Source organism: Coptis chinensis, chromosome 6 (genome assembly GCF_015680905.1).
Source record: "Coptis chinensis isolate HL-2020 chromosome 6, ASM1568090v1, whole genome shotgun sequence".
NCBI classification, from domain to species: Eukaryota; Viridiplantae; Streptophyta; class Magnoliopsida; order Ranunculales; family Ranunculaceae; genus Coptis; species Coptis chinensis.
The window spans coordinates 38131902-38156943 of NC_141461.1; the positions used below are offsets into that span (position 1 = coordinate 38131902).

The window sequence follows — 25042 nt, forward strand, 5'->3', positions numbered from 1 at the left end:
CCCCAGATCTGGTGAAAATCGGAGTGTATTCAACCGACTACAATTTAATTACGATACATCCCATCCATTGGAGCCTGTCCCTGAGCATCATCAGAATCACTCAAGGTCAAGTAGACATTCATCCTATTCAAGAAGGCGATCCAGATCCAGAAATACCAACAACACTAGGCGTAGCAGTGGTCATAACATGACAAGATCATTAAATGTTGATCATAGTGTATCAGAAAGGTGGACAACATCCACCATAAGACGTAATGCTGGACGCTAAAATCAAGACCTCAGAGACAAATTACAACATGACCTTAGACATGGCTTGAATGCAGCGAACCGATACAGATAGAATAACAAAGGTCATCCTAGAGTACGGCGACACCAAAGAAGTGGCTATCCAGTTCGATAGCTTAGCCCTTTTTATCGGCATAGGTCTCGCAGCCCAAGGAACCAGCCAAATATAGAAGCAAGTAATAGTTGGGGGCGACAACACCGTGAGATGCAACATGGTGAAATTACTCCTCAAATCAGAAATCTAGAAGTCACAGGTGCACCATTCACGGAACAACAAATCAAAGACATTGTCAAGAAAACAATAACCAATGTGGGTGTCGCTGATGCACGATGGAAAAACCTTGCAGTGAACGAAAATATCGTCGGGAGATTTTCCCTAAAGATACAAAATGCAGAGCATCAGGAAGGATTCAAACAACCAGAACTTCCTACGTTCAAAGAAGCAGGAGGTGACCCGAACGATCATATTATGGAGTTTAAAAGTAGGCTAATTCTTTGGCGCAGAGATGACCCCCTCTTATGCAAACTTTTTCTGTCTACGTTAAAAGGAGAAGCTCTACGTTGGCTTTCCAGCTTGCCAGCTCAATCTATCGCATCATTCCAGGAATTAGCAAACTAGTTCATAGATCGGTTTAAGCATAATTGGACACGTCCTAAGGATGTCAACATCTTGCTTAATACCAAGCAGTAAAAGGATGAAGCACTGACAAAGTTTGTAATTTGTTTCCGGCAAGTACAAGCAGAGGTCACCGATGTCCCTGATGTAATGATCATTCATGCATTCAAGGAAGGAGTTCATTTCGATAAAAATGGAATCTACAACTCCCTTGTACGGGACCCCCCACAATCAAAATCCGATTTGTTTGCACGAATGCAACAGTTCATTAATGTGGAGGAAGATGTTAGATCATTCGGAGTAAAGACTCAAATGAAGGTAAAAGAAAACATAAGCAAAACATATCGGAAGGGCAACAACAGAAATCTTAAAAGGTTAACACAGTTCGTGAGGAAATGAAGCTCACTCCATTAAATGCCAAGTATGATGCGATATATGAGAAGATCAAGGGACGCAACTTACTTTTTCCTCTGATGCCCTTACCTGAACACACTAAGTCTAAATATGACAAAAATCTTTGGTGTCACTTCCACAATGATTTTGACCATGAAATAGAAGAGTGTAGATCCCTCAAGGAAAAAATACAGAGACTAGTCGACAATGGACAATTAGATGAGTTTTTGCTTTCAAAAACTGTGAAGCAAAATTTAGCAATGACTAGCCACAATGTCATACTAGCTGGTCATGCCAAAATCAAGGACATTTCACGAGCAAGGCAAAAGTGTGAACAACGAGCCAAGTTCGGTTTCTTACGTGAATTTTATCATGTCAATAACATTGATTTTGTTGAAGGAATTCGTTCAAAAACTACAGAGCCTGGTCCCCTATGTTTTAGTGATAGAGATCTAATTGGTGTCCATCATCCTCATTATGATGCTATCGTCATCTCAGCTTTCATTGGATTATGGCGAAGTTCGGTAGATCATGATAGATATGGAAGTTCTCATCCGGCGTCATTTTGCAGTTGCTATAAGAACATGCAGCTGTCAGAAAATTTAATTATTGCAGAAAATAATCCAATCATTGGGTTTGACGGAACATCAACAACCCTAGTAGGAAGAGTCTCTTTAACCAGTCACGTTAATGGACAAGCCAATCGACATTGAATTCCTTCTGATGAATTGCAAATCCCCTTACAATGCAATCTTAGGAAGGGACTGGCTCCATAGTATGGGCGCAGTAGTCTCTACATTTCACCAGGCAGTAAAGTTCCCATCTCTTGACAAAATTTGTAAGGTCCGCAGCGACCAGATGGCTTCCCACAGCTGTCACGAAAAGGTCTTGGAGGAATATCGTCAGTCGGATATGCGGGGAAATACAATTCTCAGTAATTTGCAAGAAGTATCTAAATCAGAATCAATCCCACACAGTATTTACACTGCTAGTTCAAGAAATGAAGGATCGCCGACCATAGACCGCTTCTTAGAAGTTTAGATTGGGAATTTAGGCGGAGAAACAACTTTCATATTGGCAGAACTGACGGAAAATGAACAAAAGGAAATGGTAGCACTCCTCAGAAAGAACAAAAAGATCTTTGCTTGGTCAGTCGAGCAAATGCTAGGAATTAGCTCAGAAGTTGCATGCCACACACTTGACATTGATCCTACCATCAAGCCAGTTCGGCAGAAGCCTAGGCGCATGGCCCCAGAAAGAAAACTCAAAATCAGAGAGGAAATTGATCGTTTACTCTCAACTAAGTTTATACGGCAAGTTTCATATCCGCAGTGGTTGTCTAATGTGGTTGCAGTACCCAAGAAAGAGGGTAAAATGAGAGTGTGCATTGATTTCACGAACCTTAACAAAGCTTGCCCGATTCATCCCTACCCTCTTCCACAAATATCAGAATTGGTGGATGCGATGTCTGGCTACCCACGATTATCATTTATGGATACGTATTCGGGATATCACCAGATCCCGCTAGCTGTGAAGGACCAAGAAGCAACTGCATTCATAACTGACCCAGGGATTTTTTGTTACTAAGTTATGCCTTTCGGTTTAACAAACGCAGCGGCTACGTACCAGAGGATGATCGACACCATATTCGGAGATATGTTGGGCAAGACAATGGATGCTTATATTGATGACATGGTTGTAAAATCCAAACACAGTGGAGATCATATCTTTGACTAACTATCAGTTTTTGACAGAATTGATGAATTCAACATGCGGCTAAATCCTTTGAAATGTGCTTTCGAACTGATATCAAGGAAATTTCTAGGGTATTTGATGACTCGTCGACGCATCGAAACTAACCCAGAATAGATCTGATCAATTCAAGCCATGCCCTCTCCAAAAACAAAAAAGAGATTCAACAGCTCACAGGGTGCTTAGCAGTACTAAATCATTTCATCTCTAAGTACTTGGACCGGTGTCGTCCTTTCTTTCAGACGTTAAAAGACTCAGCAAGGTGGAATGATGATTGTGAAAATGCCTTTCAATCAATCAAGAACTACCTAGTTTCACCACAAATTTTGGCCAGCCCAGCTACAAGGCAACCTGTTAGAGCTTACTTGACCACTATAGATACTGCAGTAAGTGCAGTCCTGTTCATCGATGGAGAAGACGGTCGTCCGATCTTCTTCATTAGTAAAACACTAACGGGGGCGGAAACCACATATTCGAGAATTGAAAAAATTGCTCTAGCATTGGTTCATGCTGCCAGATGCCTCAAGCCATATTTCCAAGGAAGACTAGTCAAAGTATACACGAAGTATCCTCTACGCAAAGTTTTTCAAAGTGCCCAGGAATCAAGTAGACTCGCGGAATGGGATATCTACTTAAGTGCTTATAGCATCAATTTTGAACCTTGCGTTTCAGAAAAGGGTCATGCACTTGCATCCCAAATGGCAGATTTCCCTATCGACGATTTCATTCCTCAAGTCAACCAAGACGAAGGCATCTCTAGTGAAGCGCCAGCAGTTGGGGGCGAGGAAGGCCCAACAAATCTTACGGCCCCATCACCCGATTCATGGATGGTTTACACGGACGGCTCACACAACAAATTCGGCTCTAGATTAGGATGTGTTTTTATCAAGCCAGACAATTAGTAGTTTGGGTCGACAGTTCCTTAGAACTTGTCCTTGAAGTAATCTTCTTTTGTTTTTCAAATTATCAATCATCAATAAAATGCATTATTCCATAGTTCTTTATTTTCATTCAATTAGTTAGTCAAAAATAATATATATATATATATCAATTACTCAGTTACCATTCTTAAAGACAAACAGTTGATATGAAGGCTTAACTATACAAAACATATACAAATTCAAAAGTCATGGAGTTTGCATTTGCAACACCTCTCTCCATGCACCAAAAAGTCATGGAGTTTACATTTTCAATACCTCTCTCCATGCACCAAAAAGTCATGGAGTTTGCATTTTCAACACCTCTCTCCATGTACCAAAAAGTCATGGAGTTTGCGTTTTCAACACCTTACTCCGTGCATCACCAAGCCATGGAGTTTGCATTTTCAACATCTCTCTTCATGCACCAAAAAGTCCGTGCATCACCAAGTCATGGAGTTTGCGTTTACAACACCTCTCTCAATGTACAAAAAAGTCATAGAGTTTGCGTTTGCAACACCTCTCTCCATGAGCCACAAAGTCGTAGAGTTTGCATTTGCAATCCATGCACCACAAAACTCAAGTTTCACCAATATTTTATACACAACTTAAAACTGGGGGTAAGCATTGGTTGACATTGAATAGTTGGAATATATATCCAACTACCGTAGAACATAGTTGTTTCTCTAGTGAAATGCCAATAATTGGGAGCGACTGCAATACGTTTAACGCCCAAAAGTTTCTCCATCTCATTAGTATTGAGTGTTTTCATACCACTGGTGTTGCCTGAACTAAGCAGTGAACAAAAACAACGATCAATTTCATGGCCGTACAAACAACCTTAGGCATTCATGCCAAGCAAACAACCTTGGGTTGCTTTCTTTTCACAATCTTCACCTCTGTCAATAACTTCCACTGCCGCATCCTTTTTGAACCAGTTTTTGTTATTATTCTTCACCACAAGGAACTAGTTCCATCTGGCAAAGAGGGGGCGGTGTATGTGCCACCATATCTGCTCCCTTATAAACAACCATCGTTGGGTACCATTATAGTGCCACTTACTACTAGGCACGATGCCCAAGATTATGGCATGCTTGCGTCGCCCAAAATTATGGCGTGCTTGCGTTGCCCAAAATTATGGCGTGCCTGTCCTACCCAAAATTACCTGCTTTGCCCAAAATTATGGCGCCATAAGCTAGATATAGCAGGTTTAGATTTAGAAAACATATTTGTCAAGATATGCTTCCATATTAAGATTTTACATAATTACATAAGATTTTCTAGCAATTAAGAAAATGATATTTCTCATTATTATCCTATAAATACCCCATTCCTTTGAAACAAAGAACTACGTTCATTTGAGAGACTTGATTCCAGAGAACGATTTGAATACGTAGGCAACTATTAAAGGTACAGTCTCAACAATTCTACAACCATCTCCCTAACAAGATCGTTAGTGTGTTCGGGTGAGTTCTTACCCAAACACTAGTTAACTATTCTTTGAGGTTATTTCAATGCATGTGTATCAACTTTCTAATTTCCCGTTAAATATTCCTCAAGATATTGCATCCAATTTCTAATTTACCATTAGTTAATCTCTAATTTTAGTTTAATGCAGTTGCATCCAGTTTCTGATTTTCCGTTAATTATTCTTTGAGGTTAGCTCAATGTAGTTGCATCCACTTTTCGATTTCTAGTTAATTGTTCTTTGAGGTTAGTTCAATGCATTTGCATCAAGTTTTCGATTTCCCGTTAATTATTTTTTGAGGTTAGTTCAAGGGTAAATTCCTGATTCGGCCATAATAATGTCAATGTGTTCCCAATTCGGCCACAAATTGCAACTCAACGCATTTTGTCGGCAACTAGTGGGGTAATATTAGCAACTTTTTGCACTGAGTTGCTGACAATGGCCGGATTAAGAACAAAATGACATTATCATGGCCGAATCAGGAATTTACGTACCCTTAATTTAATGTAGTTGTACCAAATTTATGATTTCCCGTTAATTATTTATTGAGATTAGTTCAGTGCAGTTGCATCCATTTTTCGATGTTTCGTTAATTAGTCTTTGAGATTAGTTCATTGCATTTGCATACAATTTCTGACTTCCCATTAATAACTCTTTGAGGTTAGTTCAATATATCTGCATCTAGTTTTTGATTATTTATGCTTTGAGGTTAGTTCAATGCAATTACATCCGATTTCTGATTTTCGTTAACTATTCTTTGAGGTTATTTCAATGCATTTGCATCTAGTTTTTTATTTCCGCCAATTATTCTATGAGGTTAGTTCAATGCAGTTGCATTCGGTTTTTGATTTTTTGTTAATTATTTTTTGAGATTAGTTCAATGCATTTGCATCCAGTTTTCAATTTCCGTTAATTATTATTTGAAGTTTGTTTGATGTATTTGCATAGGCTTAAATACAGAAATATGCAACGTACTTAGGTCCTATTAACACTTGTATCAACATAGAATTTTTTTTCACAAACGTATCAATGTATTATACCCGATTTCACAAAAATAGCAATCTGTTAGCATCCGTCAGTTAAGTGACGATGTGTCCATTTATTTTCAATTTTATTTTTTTGTATTTTCCACCCTGCATAATATTAGGACGTGATGTGGCGAAAATAATACACCTAAGATAATGGGTGAGATTGATAACTCTTATGGCCCAAAAAGAATAAGGATCCAGCCCAAAAAAATGACAGAACCTGACCCATGAAACAAAAGATTATAACCCGGCCCAACAATCTAACTCAAATTCTTATACTAAGAAACGACCGGGTGTACAGGATCACCCTCGCCCTCATCTTCTTCCCCAACCATCGAACCAGCAAACCCTAAAATCAAAAACTCTAATTTTAGTGCAGATTGGTGGTACCAACCCTGCCACAAGAACTCATCACCGAGGGGAGTCTTGAAATCACCAGAATGGGAGTTTTAAACTCTCCACGTATGAAGCTACAATTTGATGGCCACATCTTCAAAATCATGGATAGTCGTTGCTTTAGCTAAATCACATAATATTACGTATTTAAGAAACACATAGCTAAGGCAGATCTTTATTTCCTCCTCTTTGAGCGCCTAAAGGATCAAGGACACAGCCTCCCAACTCCTTGTACTCAAAGCAACAACACTAATAATATAAACTCTAAGCTCTATTTCGTAGAAGCACCTATATGAAGTTATGCACATAGATTATGGCTTTGTGAGCGCTTGTATAATTTTTGTTCGTATAAGGTGTAACTTCGTAGATTTCTCTAGTGAGAGGTGAGACAAATGAGTAAATATCACCAAGCCAGCTAATGCACATGCCCTAAATTTAGAGTCTTTTATTTTAGGGTTTGCTGGTTCGATGGTTGGGGAAGAAGATGAGGGCGAGGGTGATCCTGTACACCCGGTCGTTTCTTAGTATAAGAATTTGGGTTAGACTGTTGGGCTGGGTTATAATCTTTTGTTTTATGGGTCGGGTTTTGTCATTTTTGGGGGCTGGGTCCTAATTCTTTTTGGGCCTTAAGAGTTATCAATCTCACCCATTATCTTAAGTGTATTATTTTTGCCACATCATGTCCTAATATTATGTCAGGTGGAAAATACAAAAAAAGAAAATTGAAAATAAATGGACACATCATCACTTAACTGACGGATACTAACAGATTGTTATTTTTGTGAAATCGGGCATAGTACATTGATACGTTTGTGAAAAAAAATTCTATGTTGATACAAGTGTTAATAGGACCTAAGTATGTTGCATATTTCTGTATTTAAACCTATTTGCATACTGTTTCCAATTTCCCGTTAAATATTTTTCAAGGATTTGCATCCAATTTCTAATTTCTCCTTAGTTATTCTTTGACGTTAGTTTAATGTAGTTATATCCAGTTTCTAATTTTTAGTTAATTACTTTTTGAGTCTGGTTTATTGTATTTGCATAAAGTTTCCGATTTCCTGTTAATTACTCTTTGGGATCAGTTCAATGTATTTGAATCCAGTTTCCGATTTCCTTTTAATTATCCAATGTCGTGTGTAATATCAACTTCAAACAGGATATAAAAATAAATTATGTTTGATTTACTATGTGGGATCATAAAAAATTATCTAATTCCCGATTTCCCATTAATTATTCTTTAAATTATGCATGTCTCACTGATAAATGTAAAATTGAATAGTTTTACAAATGAATAAAGCGATGAAACTCTAAATGCAAGTAAAACTAAAACTTAACTATACTCGTGATTATCAAAGATTTCTACTCTCGATACTATTAAAGTAGAATTGGAATAGAAGAATCGTTCCACTCATAGTTATTTAGCATTAAAGTTTTTTATAATTGTGAATCTATCCAAAGTCTAACGAGAGTTTTATGAAGGGAATTCTAAGACAAGATACTAACTATAATGATTCAAATACGAAATGCTATGGGATACTAAGGTTTGAATCTAAAATAAGAATTAGGGGGGAATTGAATCCACCTTGAATCCAACTTAATAGACTAGCATAGATTGTTGTAAACCAATTCTCACGTTCTTACGGTAAGAATTGGTCGTTCTAATCCCTAATTATACATGGCATCTCTACCAATTCATAACTAGCATGTGAGGACGTCCACCCATTCTCATGGCAAAGCAACGACCTTCTAGAGTGGAATAGACTCTTACAACGATTCTACACTACACAATCAAGTTTTCATCAAGGTTTCATCAAACCCCTCTAATGGAGGTTTAGCCTTGATTCATCAAACTATCATTTCCATATGAAATTAAACTAGACATCATATAAAGGTTCTAACTTTACTAAATTGAACTAAACAATAATTCAAATCTAAATTAACAACTAAAAAATCATTAACGACTAAGAATAGAAATTAGATCTAAGCAATTTTAAATAGCAAAATCGAAATTATCAAGAACTAACTATTTTATTTATCTAATGAATGATAAACAATGATTCAATATTGAAATTAAAACAAGAATAACAACTAATTAATTAATTGAAAAACTAGATCTAGAACTAAGCTTTTTTGGCTACTCTAATGGCCACTTTCTATCCTAAGCTAATTGATACTTAAGAGCTAAGTCTTATGTGTTGAAATGGAGGAGACTAGATCCACATTTTCGTGCATAGGCTGAGGGTGCATATTTTGGGCCGGAAAATCGAGCCCAAAACCCAATTTCTTCAATCCACAGGGCCCTTTTCAGCTGGTTTTGACTTCAACAAGCTTTTTGTCCACTTCTACTCCTCTGATTGGGTCAAGGTTTAGACCATTGGAAATCTCTTTCTGAGCCGGTCGTTTTGACATAAGGTATGCCCAATTCCAAGGCCTGAGTCCAAAGATACGGTCTTCGGAAGTTCTGCTGACTTTTGTGTGTTGTTTCTACCCGTCTTGAATTGGCCTTTAATCGCAGAACTTCTTAGCAACCAACCATTGCTCCTTTATATCGCCAAAGTAGTACATTTTTGCACATAATTAACTTCAATGCCTAAAATATATAAAAGCACGTAATTAGCATTAACTCTTATTTATTACTCGCATAATTGGTCTAAAAGTATTATTGTTAAAGGGTTAAAACTACAGTTTTGGGCTCTTATCAAACCACCCCCAAACAGCATTTTGCTTGTCCTCAAGCAAATATGAAAAATTAGCATAAGTGACCAAAAATGGAGTTCTAACTAATCTCGTTTCGCCGAGTGCGATTGCATTGACCATATGCAACAAGGCCTTAAACCACTAGGAATTCCCTAGTGGATGAGTTATAGCCTCATGAGAGTTTTCCAGTGAAGGTACTCACAAACTTCATCTATACTACAACGACTCAGAAATAAAACTATTGTTTCCTTATCTATGTCTCAATTATCTATATATCTCACTAACAATGAATACAAAATAATCAAGTCGAAACCTAAGCTAATATATGCATAATAATCAATCATCTACGAATAAACATATATATAATGAGTAATACTATGAGATGTATTAGCAGGTCCGTTTCTAAAAACTCGGAATAGCGTCCTTAAGTAGGTCCTCACATAAATGTCAAGACAAAAACCACTCTGATTTTTCCGCTCAAGTTTCGTTACTCCAGTGTGCAGTGGGCACACTTTACCTTATAATCTCAATGACACACAAGGAAGCCGGAGTCGATCAAACACATCTGCCACTTACTATCACACTAACATATTCCTAATTGAGCTAGAGGTCTTTCTTAGGTGTTACGGGGATTAGGAGATGGTTTAAGAAAGAAGGAAATGGATATTCAAAAAGGACAAGTCTGAGATAATAGAGTCTTCATATTATGTAACTAGAGAAACCTTATTCTTTACTTTTGCTTCTACACTTTGTTTCCATCCTTAGCCATATTTTTCTTTTTCTTTGGCTTTTGACTCCTTTGATTCTATTTTTGGAATTCTAACTCTTTATTTTCTTTTATTTATTTATTTATTTTTATTTGGATGGAAACTTCTTTTTCTTATCTGAAGTGACTAACAAATTCTTGATTTCAAAGGTCTTTCTCTTTTCTATTCTTCATCTCTATTCTCAGACTTATTCAATGAATGGGTAGGTTGATTTTTTTATTTTTTTTTGTTTTGTAACAGGGTAAATGATTTGTGGTTTATAAAAGGCTAAAGAAAGGCTCAAAGGGGCGACTAGTGGAAAATAATTCATAGGTTTGAATTTCTGGCTATATCGATCCAAAGAGGGCCTAAATTCTCGCTTAGGATATGGTATAGTAATCAAGCAAGTGGATGTATGATTTCTCTATCCGGATTTTACTTCTCCCTTGTGTCATTTCTCAAATGTTCACTCATATAAGGATTTATGCTATATTCTCACAGGATTTGTAGAAAAAGTACTCTAGCCTAGATTTCAGAAACTTACTGCCAACAATCCTAGATACTCATGTAACATATTTATCAATAGATGTAAGGATTATTACCTATATATTAGCCTAAGTTTCTAAAAACTATTCTAATGCAAAAGCTACGTGAGATTTCTAGATTATCAAGGGCCTAGAGAAGAAAACAATACCAATATTCCTAAGTGTATAGTATAAACTTTTTATATATTTTTTTAAAAAAATTTGAATTTTTAACTAGAAAACAAGTGCATATTATACATATCTATATCCTAACAGATGCCTTAATTACACGTGTTTCTATGCCTCCCCCCCCCCCCCCCAAACAAGAAGCATGTTTTGTCCTCAAAGTATTTAAATAAATAGGGTAGAGAAATACCATGGAAACGCGTGAAATTCTGGAACATCTACAAAACAAGGTTAAACATACTAATATAGAAAAGAAAAACTGACACAACTCTATAAGAGTTCCACCCGTTATGGGGTTAATGAGAAATAATTTGCTTGGGACATAAGCAGACACTAACTGAAATAAAAACTAACCTTAACTCCCGCTTAAGCATTTTCCTCCTCATCCTTAATAAAGAAATGAGGTTCTTTCGCATCCTGCCACGCCATGGTAATTTGCCAAGCTTCACACCACTTATCGTCTAATATAGCTAACCTGTCAAGCGCCACTTGGTCGGATAGGGTGTACGCCATGGTAAAATGCCAAGCTTCACACCACTTATCGTCTACTATAGCTAACCTGTCAAGCGCCACTTGGTCGGATAGGGTGTAAGGCGTAACCTGATGAGGTTGTATCCTCCACCCTTGCCAAGTTATTACACGAAACGATCGAATAATACAATTGGTGGGTCTCACAATGTCGACCCCAACCCAATCCGTGAAACGGGCACAAAAAATAGGGAAGAAACATAGCATTATACGGCAAATTAAAACAGGCATAAGAAGGTACTCATGCTTCTTGCTATGGGCTCGGGCTAAACTAGACATTAGGGTCTGGGGAATATCATAGAGTGTACATCCCCCCAGCTAAAGCAAGGAAATTATCACAAGTTTCATCATTCACAGAAGAATAACGCCATTTCCCTCTAATGTTTAGCATGATCCAAAACATAACAATGCCCACATTCATAGACAGGCTACCAAGGGCGACATTATAATCCCCTTGGTCCTCTATCCTAAAGATTCCTACCCCGTAATGCTCATGCAAATCATCATAGTTATACATGTACATATTATCTACCAAATAGGCCCATGAGTCTTGTATTTCGGCCGGCATAGCAAGTCCGAGCACAAAGGCTATCAAGAACCTGGAAATTTCCATTGGTTCATCCCCGATGGTGATGGAGAACACTTGTTCTCCATCTAGTCTATCAAAGAACTTACAATTATCATAAAAATAAGATGTAAGTGCGGGAGAATAAAGTTCATCAAAACTTACCAGTAGTGGTTCCCAGCCTGCTAGAATGATCACTTCGCGAAACCACGCACCATAGGTGTCACTTTGGAACAAGTCTTCAAAAGATTATTCCGGTATGATACGAGGGAATGTCATCCCCAATAAACTCGTTGGAATAGCTGCAAAGGATCCTAGAACAACCAACAAAAATTGGATTTTTTTTTTTATCGTGCCCACGGGGTTAGTGGGTGGGTGCTTTATTGATTTTTAGTTCCGTGCACTTTGGGTAGGCGCTCACCACTGGGTCGGTATGCTGGTCGCTACGCTTCGGCAGGGCTTGGTAGGGCGCGGGTCACGCTCTGATCAAATTCTGTCAGAGAGTGCGTAGGGCGCAGGTAGAGCTCCGAGCTGCGATAGTGCTAAAATGGATAAGAAAGATGGGAACCGTGGGAGTGAAAGGTGAGAGATGAAAGTGAGGTATAGTGTGGGTTGTGAGCGTAGAATGAATGAAGTTTTTATAGGTTTTAAGTTGCTAAAACGAATCCGGAAGTTGCCAAAAAGTTTTAAGGCAATTGCCGGAAACAAAAAATTTCCAAAACCGTAAACGAAAACAACTCATATTATTGATTCTAAAACAACTCTAATATCTTTTAGAGTGAATTTAGGATAGAAACTGCCTAAGTCATCGAGATTTCATCCTACCACAATATATATTCATAGCGATGCCCATATCGGCAATATTCTCAACCCTCACTCCAAAACAACTTATAAAATGGAGTATCATATAACAAATCATGCTAGAGTAAATAATACCACCCCCAAACAATTCGGGAAGGTGGGATAAACAATAAAAACAATGCACAATTTGAAAAGAACCATATTATATTAAAAATGAAATTCAAATACAATTAACTAGCGAATTTAAATTTAACTACGGAATTTAAAAACTTAATATCCGAACTAAGAAAAACAATAAGAACAACTAAATAACATCAAAACCACATTATTTTAGAAAACCTAGCCACGTGATGAAGATGGACCCTAAGATGGAGATTGGGCCTGGGATGAAGATGGGGCCTGAGATGAAGAAGGGCCCGAGCCATCCGTCCTTTGACGACGACGCTCATGCCTCTCAGACTCATCTGAAACAGAACCCTCCAGTGGTGGCATGCGTCGTAGAATTTCTACTTGGAACAGGCGTTGTGCTTCCATTGCTACTTTCATCTCTTTATATTGCTCATAGTGGCTCGGCGAGTGTCTCCATGTTACACAAAATATCCTCCTGACCCTTTTCGAGGTTTTCAAAACTAGTCTAAAGGTTCGTTTGTTTATTTCGAATTATAATCTGCCTACCCCGTACATCTTCACAAATAGCATAAATGCAACGCATACATACTGTCATGCGTTCTGAATCAGACGTACACTTCTTTAATGCATCTTCATCCAAACATGTTATGTCCTCCATTTCCTCATCCGAATTAACCATCCTGTCCTCCGGCAACATCCAAGTCTTTTGGATACACTCCGTATAAATAATTTCATTTGAATGCAATTTCAACATAGTCCGCTCAATTCTTGGTTCCCCAAGACAATATTATCTTCATAATTAAAGCAGGAAATGGTGCAATACTCTTCCCAACTCCTCTAATCATATTTATCAAAAACTCGAGAATACATAATTCATACCTCTTCTCTTGCAATATTCAGATAACGTGCAGACATGTCAAACCGATGTTGCTCACTTTCTCATTCCCAATGACGTTCTTACCAATCCACTGAGCTACAGCCAGTTGGTTGGGTCGCAGAAATGACTGTCGAGTACAATGAGAATTCGGATTGTATTGACCTTCCATGAGAGTGTCGTTCATCAATGTAGGAACTCCAGTATATTGGGATTCCTGCACGGTGGCATCGAGGTGGCATTTAGGCGTAATGCCTAAAATCTCAACCAATTTCTCTCTCGATAATTCTCTCCTAACCCCAGCCACCTTCATGAAAACTTTCCGACCATCCAACTTTCTTTTCTTATAGAATTGTTCGACCAAATCGGAGTGGTAGAAATTATTTGTCGAGTACCACAACCTATTCCAATTCCTCCTAATCATCTCATCATTTAAAAAAGCCGAAAGGCCGGGCCAGAAAAGCTTGTTCCGGCAGAATTCTTCGTCTTAGAGTCATCGAAAGTTTTGAACTAATTTGGGGGTTTGTATATGGTGTAGGAAACGATGTGAAACAACCCTACTTAATAAAAAAAAAAAAAAAAAAATAAAAATAAAAAATAAAAAAAAAACGATGGTGGTGGGGCAGCTGTTGCGCGGCAGTTCAAATATTTTGGGGTTTTTCCTAATTTTCGGTTATGCAAATGTTGGGGATGGTGGTGGGAGTGGTTTGGGTAAGGTTTTGAATTTGGGCGTGGTCGTATTTAGGTTTCTTTTTCTTTTTTTTTTTTTTTAGGTTATGGTTTTGAATTTGGTAATGGCAGAATTGGAAAGAATCGCGATTCTGTTTTGTTTGGAAGAAGGAAATGCACGCGCGTCACACATTCGTACCTTGGGCCCAAGCCCAAATCGATTTCGAAATTCGTCGATTTTTCGATCAACTTCAACCTAAAATTGCCGCTTCGTTACTGGTCCGATTTTTGCGAATAAATTATGGAAATAATCATGAGAGAATTTCCAATCCAATGATCCATAAAACACTTAATTCCGATCATAGATAATATATAAGAAGATGGAAAACGCCTCGAAGTGCGTGCATGACGTAAGTTATGCGAACGAAGAAAATCTAAATTCATAGATAATGTCAACCCGAATTGAAATACGATTAAATGGCCTAAGCAACACAAATGGAAAGTTGAACAATCTAGTACGGAAAAACGAACATCCCACCCCCAAACAAATTTTAGACAACAGAGTTTGAGAATTTGTTTTAAAAGTGGGTATTTTAAAGTCAGATTCCCAAGACTTTCTAACTTACTATTTTTATGATTTTAATGATTTTTATTTTTTATGAATAAGATTTAATATATAAAAAAAACAATAAAGCAATAAATGGATAATTCACACCATAGAGAAACATGACTCAAAAATCGAGAAAACATGCAAGAGTGGAAAACGTGAATTATGTTAAACGTGGACTTAGGATCTAGTACTTACAGCCACACACTCCTTAGGGAGAGCCCGGTTACCTGAGTGGTGCACTTACCAATATATAGAATTGTAAGGAAGTATACCAAACAACAAAATGAGCCGTTTATAGTCAGATACTCGAGACTTTAACAAATAACCATATATATATACCCTTCAGTTTTCCATATATCAACAACCTAAAGAGTTGGGGGTCTTTTCATAAATAAATAACATGAAATGCACTCCCAAATAGAATCAAGCCCTAAGATTCTCTACGACGCAACTTATTGAAATGAAAGCGAAGTTTGATAGATCAAGAATGTAACCGCGCATGCACCTTCTTTTTCGCCTTTAAACGAGAGGGTGTCCAAGTGAATGATCATGAGAAAATGGATGCTTGTGGAAGATATGGATGAATTTTAGACATAAGGAATGGAAGAAATGAGAATATAGGTTTGGCACAAAACTCATTCATGGTGTAGGTGGATATATATATATATATATATACCCTTCAGTTTTCCATATATCAACAACCTAAAGAGTTGGGGGTCTTTTCATAAATAAATAACATGGAATGCACTCCCAAATAGAATCAAGCCCTAAGATTCTCTGAAGTTTGATAGATCTAGAATGTCCCAAGATGTACCTTCTTTTTGCCTTTGATTAGAGGGTGATGAATGATTGAAAAATGGATGTTTTGGAAGATATGGATGAATTTTAGCGAAGGAATGGAAGAAATGAGAATGTAGGTTTGGCACAAAACTCATTCCAGGTTCTCAATTCTGAAAATGAAAGTGTCAAGTGCCTTTCCCTTGGGAATTATCGTATTAAGAGGATTTAAAAAATCATAAAAGTAAGAAATAAAAGGGTCAAGCGAAAACTCCAGGTTCCTTTGAAAGGGTGAAAGGTGGGGAATATTGGTGAGGAAAGATGAATGAGTGTCAGCTAGAGCTCTCAGGTCTAGATCATTAGAAGCCTTGAGATATGCTAGACATTCCTCAGTAGGTGGATCAAAATAATCACTGGGATAGAGGGTAAAAAATTCATCTTCCGTCATAGCGTCAAGGGATAAATGGATGTTGGCAGGGTGGGACTCGCGAGGTGGCAGGGAAGAGTTGTAAAAGAGTTTAAAGAAATCTTCCTCAATTTCCTCTTCGTTCAAGGAGTATTTGTAGAAGTTGGAACTTCCAAAGGAAAGGAATTTGTTCATCTGGTCATTCGGAAATGTGGTTTTTAAATAATCATAAGTTAAGCTCTCGATCATGCTAACCTCTTTATCAATATTCGTAATATGCAACTGTTTGATCATTTTAAAAATGTTAACCGCAACGGAAAGATGGCCAAAAGACAAGGACATCGAACCATCGCGGCAGTTTATAAGCGCGTTGGCAGTTACTAAGAAAGGGCGCCATAAAATGATTGGAACAAAATCGTTAGCGACTTCTGTATCGAGGATAACAAAATCCGCAGGATAGTAGAAATCCTGAACCTTAATCAGCACGTTTTCCACTACACCCTTAGGATACTTGATAGACCTATCAGCTAGTTGCAACGTCATTGTTGTAGGTTGCATTTCTGTAGATCTATTTGTTTATATAAATAATAAAGGAGTAAATTAACACTCGCCCCAAGGTCTAATAAAGTAGTGGTCGTGTGAGTATCCTCTAAGGTGCATTGTACAGTAAGATGACCAGGGTCCTTATACCTAACGATTTTATTGTGTTCCGTTAAAGTTGGAAACTATTAAGTTAAAAAGGCGTCTTTAGGAATCTTTGTCTTACGCCTAGTAGTGCATAACTTTTTAAGAAACTTAGCATGATGAGGTAACTTTTTAATTGCTTCAAGAAAAGGTAAGTTTATCGTTAGATTTTTAAAAACTTTCCTAATCTAGTCAAAATTTGTATCCTTGTTTAACATAGCTAATTTCTGAGGAAAGGATAGTTTCTCTCTATATTTAGCATATGGATCAACAGGATGGTTAACCTTGCTTTTCTGTTTCTTAGGCTGTGGTTTAACTGGTACCTCTACAGGGGTAGGATCTTTAGTTTCTGTTTCGGTATCTAGTGTAATATCTAGTGTAGGGACTACTGGTGGGGTAACTATAGACATAGTTACTTTGTTATCCACCACTCTGCCTGAATGGAGAGTGGTGATAGAATTTATCTCACCTACGTTTGCATTTTTGTTACTAGTATTACCGTTTACCTCAAAGGTTGTGTTTGGTGTTTTAGGATTAGGTATCACTTGTCCTGGAAACACACCTTTGGGTTGTACTTTCTCTTGGGCTAACTGCTGTAAGGAAAGTTGGATGGCTTGTAAAATCTGTTGTTGAGATTGCATAAAGGTATCAAAACGATCCGGTTGTGGAGTAGTATTTGCTACTGGTTGTGTGACAGGAACTATGTCACGTTGATTATTAATGGGTGGATTTTGGTAGTTATTATTTACTGGAACGATACCTCTATTAGTATTATAATTATTATTGTTATAATTATTATAATTACCCTAACCTTGTCCTTATCGTGGTTGAGCTTGGTTGTTATAATTATAATTACCCTGACCTTGTCCTTGCCTTGGTGAACCTTGGTTGTAATTGTTTGTTGGCCTAACATTTGGGTTAAACAACCTTGGAGGTTGTTGATTATTTCACCAACCGAAGTTGGGGTTTTGTCGCCAAGCTGCGTTAGGTTTGCTATTAATGGAACAAACATTATCTTGTTATGATTGTTGTTGTTCATAGGCGAAAGGACAATAAGAGTCGGGATGCTCTGGACTCAAACATAAATTACATGGATTGGAGTTGACATTCATGACGGGTATAGGTGTTTGTTAAACAGAAATAGCCTCTACCTTTTTAGTTAGAGATTCGATTAAATTTTTAAGTTCCAGATCAGGTTTCATCTCAAACATACCGGCGGCCTTTACTGTTGTAGAATAACTAGCGTTGCAGGAGATATCATCACTACCCCCCCCGTTATTATTACGCTTAGTTTGATCTTCTAAAAATTTATAAACCTCTGAGACTCCCTTACTTAGGAAACTACCCCCATTCATTATGTCAAGCATCTCCTTGTGGTGGTGTAATAGTCTCTTAAAAAAGGCACAAACTAGCGTGTCTTTCGCGAGGTTATGGTGTGTGGACACTCTATAAGTAGATTGGTGAAACGATTCTAAGCCTCTGAAAATGATTCATGAGAATTATGTCGAAAGAAATAAATCTTGGAAAGCATTTCATCGGTCTTCAGTGGTGCATAAAAATGTTCCATAAACAGTTGAACAAGCTTAGCCCACGAGTCCACAGAATTTGGCGTTTGGGCAGTTAACCAAGACGCCGCCTTATCGGCTAAAGTGAAGGGAAATACCCTTAGTTTAATTTGTTCAGCACCAACCATAGGATGGTGGAATGTAGTAAGGACTTGGTCAATCCCACGCGATGTCGCCGATAAGGTTTTTCATGGTCTAACCCATGAAAAGCGGGTAACAAATTAAATATATTTGGGGGGATTCGGAAATCCCCCACTGGGTCTGATAGAACGATGCAAGATTTAGGGCTATTGTTCAAGGCTTTGTAAAAGTCAGAGAGAGGAGACTCTCTTTCTTCAGCCATTACTTCAGGTGGTGTGTGTGGTATATTAGCTAGAGGTGTAGTGAATGGTATACTAGAAAGGCATGTTGACATTGCCGGTTGATTACGTTAGGCGTTTTTCTTCGGCCTGACCTTAATCTCATGCAAGGCTAAGCTAATCTTAACGAAACACAACAACACTCCAAACAATCCTGATATGCTAGTATGAACCTCTAACAGGAGATGCGAGGTGTGGAAGAAAAGAGTACCTGAATGCCTCCTTGCTTCGCTTATGAATAGCATCTTGTTTACGCGTGCTCAGTGTGTATAACAAATTAAAACACTGAAAACTATGAAGGAATGGAAATTTGAAACAAACCTGTGGAAATCGGGCAGTTTCAGTAGAAGGCGCAGGTCGCGCTCATAATAGGCCTAGGTAGGGAACAGGTAACGCTCAGGTTCAAGCTAGAGTTCCAGGCGTTTGGGCGCAGGACACACTCCAATTTAGCCTTTGTAAGGGCACGAGTCGCTCTCAAGGTAAAATTCAGGTCCGTGCACTTCAAAGACGGGGGCCGTGTTTTCCTTTGTAGGCGCGTGGTCGCCACCAAAAAGTGGAGTTCCAAGCGTTTAGGCGCGGGTGGCGCTCCAATTTAGCTTGCCCATGGCGCGGGTCGCGCTAAGTGTAATTCTTCGAGGAAAATTTTTCCGTGCTGAAACGGACAACCACAGTGAGAATCAAACAAGGGTGGGTAGGTTATGAGACTTTGGAAAACTATCAATTCTAAAGAAAACAATACTAAAGGGAACTAAGATGGCAGCGGCGCCATTTGTTAAATGTAAAATTGAATAGTTTTACGAATGAATAAAGCGATGAAACTCTAAACATAAGTAAAACTAAAACTGAACTATACTCGTGATTATCAAAGATTTCTACTCTCGATATTATTGAAGTAAAGTTGGAATAGAAGTTTCATTCCACTCCTAGTTCTTTAGCATTAAAGTTTTCTATAATTGCGAATCTATCCAAAGTCTAACGAGAGTTTTATGAAGGGAATTCTAAGACAAGATACTAACTATAATGATTCAACTACGAAATGTTACGGGATACTAAGGTTTAAATCTAGAATAAGAATTAGGGGGAAATTGAATCCACCTTAAATCCAACTTAATAGACTAGCATATATTGTTGTAAACCAATTCTCACGTTCTTATAGTAAGAATTGGTCGTTCTAATCCCTAATTATACATGGCATCTCTACCAATTCATAACTAGCATGTGAGGACGTCCACCCATTCTCATGGCGAATCAACGACCTTCTAGAGTGGAATAGACTCTTACAACGATTCTACACTACACAATCAAGTTTTCATCAAACCCCTCTAATGGAGGTTTAGCCTTGATTCATCAAACTATCATTTCCATATGAAATTAAACTAGACATCATATAAAGGTTCTAACTTTACTAAATTGAACTAAACAATAATTCAAATCTAAATTAACAACTAAGAAATCATTAACGACTAAGAATCAAAATTAGATCTAAGCAATTTTAAATAGCAAAATCAAAATTATCAAGAACTAACTATTTTATTTATCTAATGAATGATAAACAATGATTCAATACTGAAATTAAAACAAGAATAACAACTAATTAATTAATTGAAAAACTAGATCTAGAACTAAGCTTTTTTTGCTACTCTAATGGCCACTTTCGTGCATGGTGTGAGGGTCTATGTTTTGGGCCGGAAAATCGAGCCCAAAACCCAATTTCTTCAGTCCACAGGGCCCTTTTCTGCTGGCTTTGACTTCAACAGGCTTTTCGTCCACTTTTGCTCCTCTGATTGAGTCAAGGTTTGGACCATTGGAAATCTCTTTCCAAGCCGGTCGTTTTGACATAAGGTACGCCCAATTCCAAGGCCTGAGTCCAAAGATACGGTCTTTGGAAGTTCTGCTGACTTTTGTGTGCTGTTTCTGCCCGTCTTGGCCTTTAATCGCAAAACTTCTTAGCAACCAACCCTTGCTCCTTTATATCGCCAAAGTGACACATTTCTGCACATAATTGACTTCAATGCATGAAATACATAAAAACACGTAATTAGCATTAACTCTTATTTATTACTCGCATAATTGGTCTAAAAGTATTATTGTTAAAAGGTTAAAACTACAATTTTGGGCTCTTATCACTCACTATGTTGGATCTTCAAAGATTATCTACGAACGTGTGATGTTATATTAATTATTCTGAAAAATATTTGCAACTATATATGCAAAACTATTATATATGAATATTATATTGATCACTCATTCAAATTACTTATAACGTGAAAACCCCACTATCCATTAAAAAATAACAACTCACCTTTGATAAAACCCTTCAACTTCATTTTGTTGTTTAATAATAGAAGTTTGATTAAAGTTTTGTGAGATTACCTAATAAGGCGAAGTTCATATTGAAGCTACTTGAATAGCAAGGCGTTCCCAATCATACGAAAAGAGAAAAGATAAACACTATTTTAAATGCAAAACTATACTTATCGAGACATTCCCACAACATATAACACAACTATGTTTTGAGGTTAGCATAATGCATTTGCATCCAGTTTCTGATTTTCAATTACGTTATTTATTTTTTGATGTTAGTTCAATGCAGTTGCATCTAGTTTCCGATTTCCCGTTATTTATTTTTTGAGTTAGTTCAATACATTTGCATCCAATTTCCAATTTCCTATTAATTGTTCTTCGAGGTCAGTTCAATGCATTTGCATCCAATTTCTGATTTTTTCGTTAATTATTCTTTGAGATTATTTTAATACATTTGCATCCAGTTTTTTATTTCTCGTTTATTATTCAATAAGGTTGTATTTGCATCTAGTTTCCGATTTTCTGTTAATTATTGTTTGAGGTTAGTTTAATGAATTTGCATCCAGTTTTCGATTTTCCGTTAATTATTTCTTGAGGTTAGTTCAATGCATTTGCATCCAGTTTATTTTTTGAGATTAGTTCAATGTAGTTGCATCCGGTTTCTGATTTCTCATTAATTATTATTTTAAATTAGTTATACGCATTTGCATCCTATTCCCAATTTATAGTTAATTTTTCTTTGATGTTAGTTCAATACAGTTGCATTCAGTTTCTGATTTCCCATTAATTTAATCATTGAGAGTTAGTTCAATGCATTTCCAACCAGTTTTTTATTTCTCGACAATTATTTTTTTATGTTAATTAGATGTATTTGCATCCAAATTTTAGTTTCCCGTTAATTATTCTTTGAGGTTAGTTTAATGCAGTTGTATCCATAGTCCGATTTCCCATTAATTACTTTTTAATATTAGTTTAATATTTGCATTTGCGTCAAGTTTTCAATTTTCCGTTAAATATTATTTGAGGTTAGTTCGATGCATTTGCATCCAGTTTTCAGTTTCTCATTAATTGTTCTTTGAGCTTAGTTTTATGTAATATTATATATATTTTAAAATATTTGTCATTATTGGTTTGTCGTTATTATTTTTTTTTTCTATTATATATTTTGTGATGTTATTTTTTGTATAATTTAATTTTCCACATATAATTTATTTTGGTTTGGTATATAATTTATTTAAGCCCAACGCCCACTTTAACTAAATCCATAGTTGTATAATTTATTTAAGCCAACGTCCGCTTTAACTGAATCACGTTATTCCGCTAAAATTGGAAATTATAAAATTCATAAATTTAATTGGAATATGTCATAATTATTGTAGCCAGTTTTCGGTTTCCTATTAATTGTTCTTTGAGCTTAGTTTCATGTAATATTATATATATTTTAAAATATTTGTCATTATTGGTTTGCCGTTATTTTATTTATTTATTTTTTAATTTTTATATATGTGAGCTTGCATTAGAATGAATGCAAAATTTTCTATTATATGTTTTGTGATGTTATTTTTTGTATAATTTAATTTTTTACATTGTTTTGTTTTAGTGTATATATATATATTATATATATATATAAAAAAAATTTGTATATATATATATATTATAAAATTACATATTATATATATATATATATATATATATATATATATATATATAAAAAAAAATATAAAAATTAGAAATTATATATATAAAAAAAATTTGTATAATATATATATATATTATAAAATTAGAAATTACATTATAGTGTTGAATTTTTTTTTATAAATTCAAAATTTTAATTGGAATATGTCGTAATTACTGTGGTTTTTGAAATCCTTAACGATGACTATATGTTTAGACCCATATAGATATATAGTGCATACAATACAATTTTATTTGTTGTCCGCTTAATTTTGGGTGTACACTGTTACTTATTTTATGATTAGCTGACTTTTATTTTTCCATTTTTATCCCAGTCACATGTGTGGTTAACAAATGTAGAAAGTAAATGTTCAGGCAACTCAATTCATTTTTCTTTTGTTAGTGTGGAAACAATTATTTTATTAGTGTGGAAACTATTCTTTGTGGCGTAAGGGTTTTAGGAAAATCGTTTTCGATGGAAACTATTGTTTTTAGCAATTTAGTTTTTTGTCTCCTATTTTTTCGTAATTAGCTATAGTGTTTAGGAAAAGTTGGAAAATCTGTGAAACTCTAGATGGGATTGTCTCTTTCTTTATATCATATTTTTTTTGTAATTAGTAATAGAGTTTTGAAAAAATTGGAGTCTCTGTAAATGCTCCAATTGTCTGATTTTTCCATATTAGTCTTCTACCTTTTCGTAATTAGTCAAAGAGTTTTACAAATATTGGAGACTCTGTGAATGCTCAAAAAATAAAGCCAAGAGGGTACAGCTATAATATATATATCTAAGGACTAGGAGATTGGAATATGTGTGTCCACTTGAGCAACGCTAGACCCCTTGTCAGTGGGCCTATAGAATGGCCTCTAGGCCCACTATCTTTCCCCTTGAAAACAGGTGATGGAGATGACTCCGGGGTTTCCTAAAGCAAAAAGTTGTTTGCCACTTGTCGCATTCACAGTAATACTTCTCATTTTATGATTTAGATTGAAAAAGGCTTTACCCAATGATATTTTTTTTTTCGATAATCAACTTTACCCACTGATTTGTGTGGTTAATTTCATTACAATTCATGAGTTTGACATATGTTAACCTTGGGTAACATTCATGGGTTGCAGCTGACTAACATTCATGTTTTTATGACAAATTAAATAAAATTTGTACAACTAGACATGGAAAATATGAGATATTATTTTGGGTGATTTTGGACACACCCATAAAAACACTCCCGTATTCCATAACTAACTTAAGTTTTAGTCATACTCCCGCTTCAATCCAATAATATCTCTCCAAGAAATTAGTCGGAATGCCCAATTTCGATTCAAAACAACTCTAGAGGACAAAGTTTTTTTATAATCACTCACAAAGACAAATTTCGGGTGAAAATAACCCGGAAAACCAATTTTCTAGTGAAAATAACCCTCAAGGACAAATGACCTAGATTTTTTTTTTTTTTTTTTTTTTTTAACAAAGTTTAGGGTTAGGCAGACCCTTACCTGCATTAAACTCTCAAAAATACCTTACACTTGTCCTCCACCAAACACATGAGTTGCAAACTCATAGGAAGTATAAAGTACTGCACACCATTTTAGTTTTCTAGAGCTGCCAGGTGGTCAGCTACTATGTTACTCTCTCGATAAACATGAATAAACTCAACACAGGTAAGCTTAGTACAAAACAATTCAATAGCACCTACCAAATTTTGACAGAACCAAGGTGTTTTCTCATTATTCTTTAGAATGTTGATCGCGCTTTGTGAATCTGATGCAACTATTACCTTCATAAAACGGCAGAACACATAGCCCTGTAATCCTTGCTTGATAGCTTTTAACTCCTGATAAATCACTGACTTGCTTCCTCCTCCCCCTATATAACAAAAGAACCTCACCATTGGAGTCTCTTGCTGCTCCTCCTGTTGCACTTCTATGATCTGACACTACACCATCTGTGTTTAGTTTTACAACGCCTACCGCTGGTTTACTCCAAACACATGGGGTTGGTAATCTTACATTGTACTCCACAATCAGTCCAATTCTCTCTAACAGTGCCCTTTCCCAAATATCCACTTGAGCTTTTGTTAGTTGACCT

The 25042-nt window shown here is 36.4% G+C and overlaps 1 protein-coding gene across 1 annotated transcript; it reads left to right on the forward strand.

The window, feature by feature from the left end:
* The first annotated feature begins 1296 nt into the window (after positions 1 to 1296).
* On the forward strand, positions 1297 to 2007 carry LOC147492867 (uncharacterized). The gene has a single exon (XM_086567675.1). The coding sequence runs from the start codon at positions 1297 to 1299 to the stop codon at positions 2005 to 2007; it is 711 nt and encodes a 236-aa protein (XP_086423801.1).
* The last annotated feature ends 23035 nt before the right edge of the window (positions 2008 to 25042 follow it).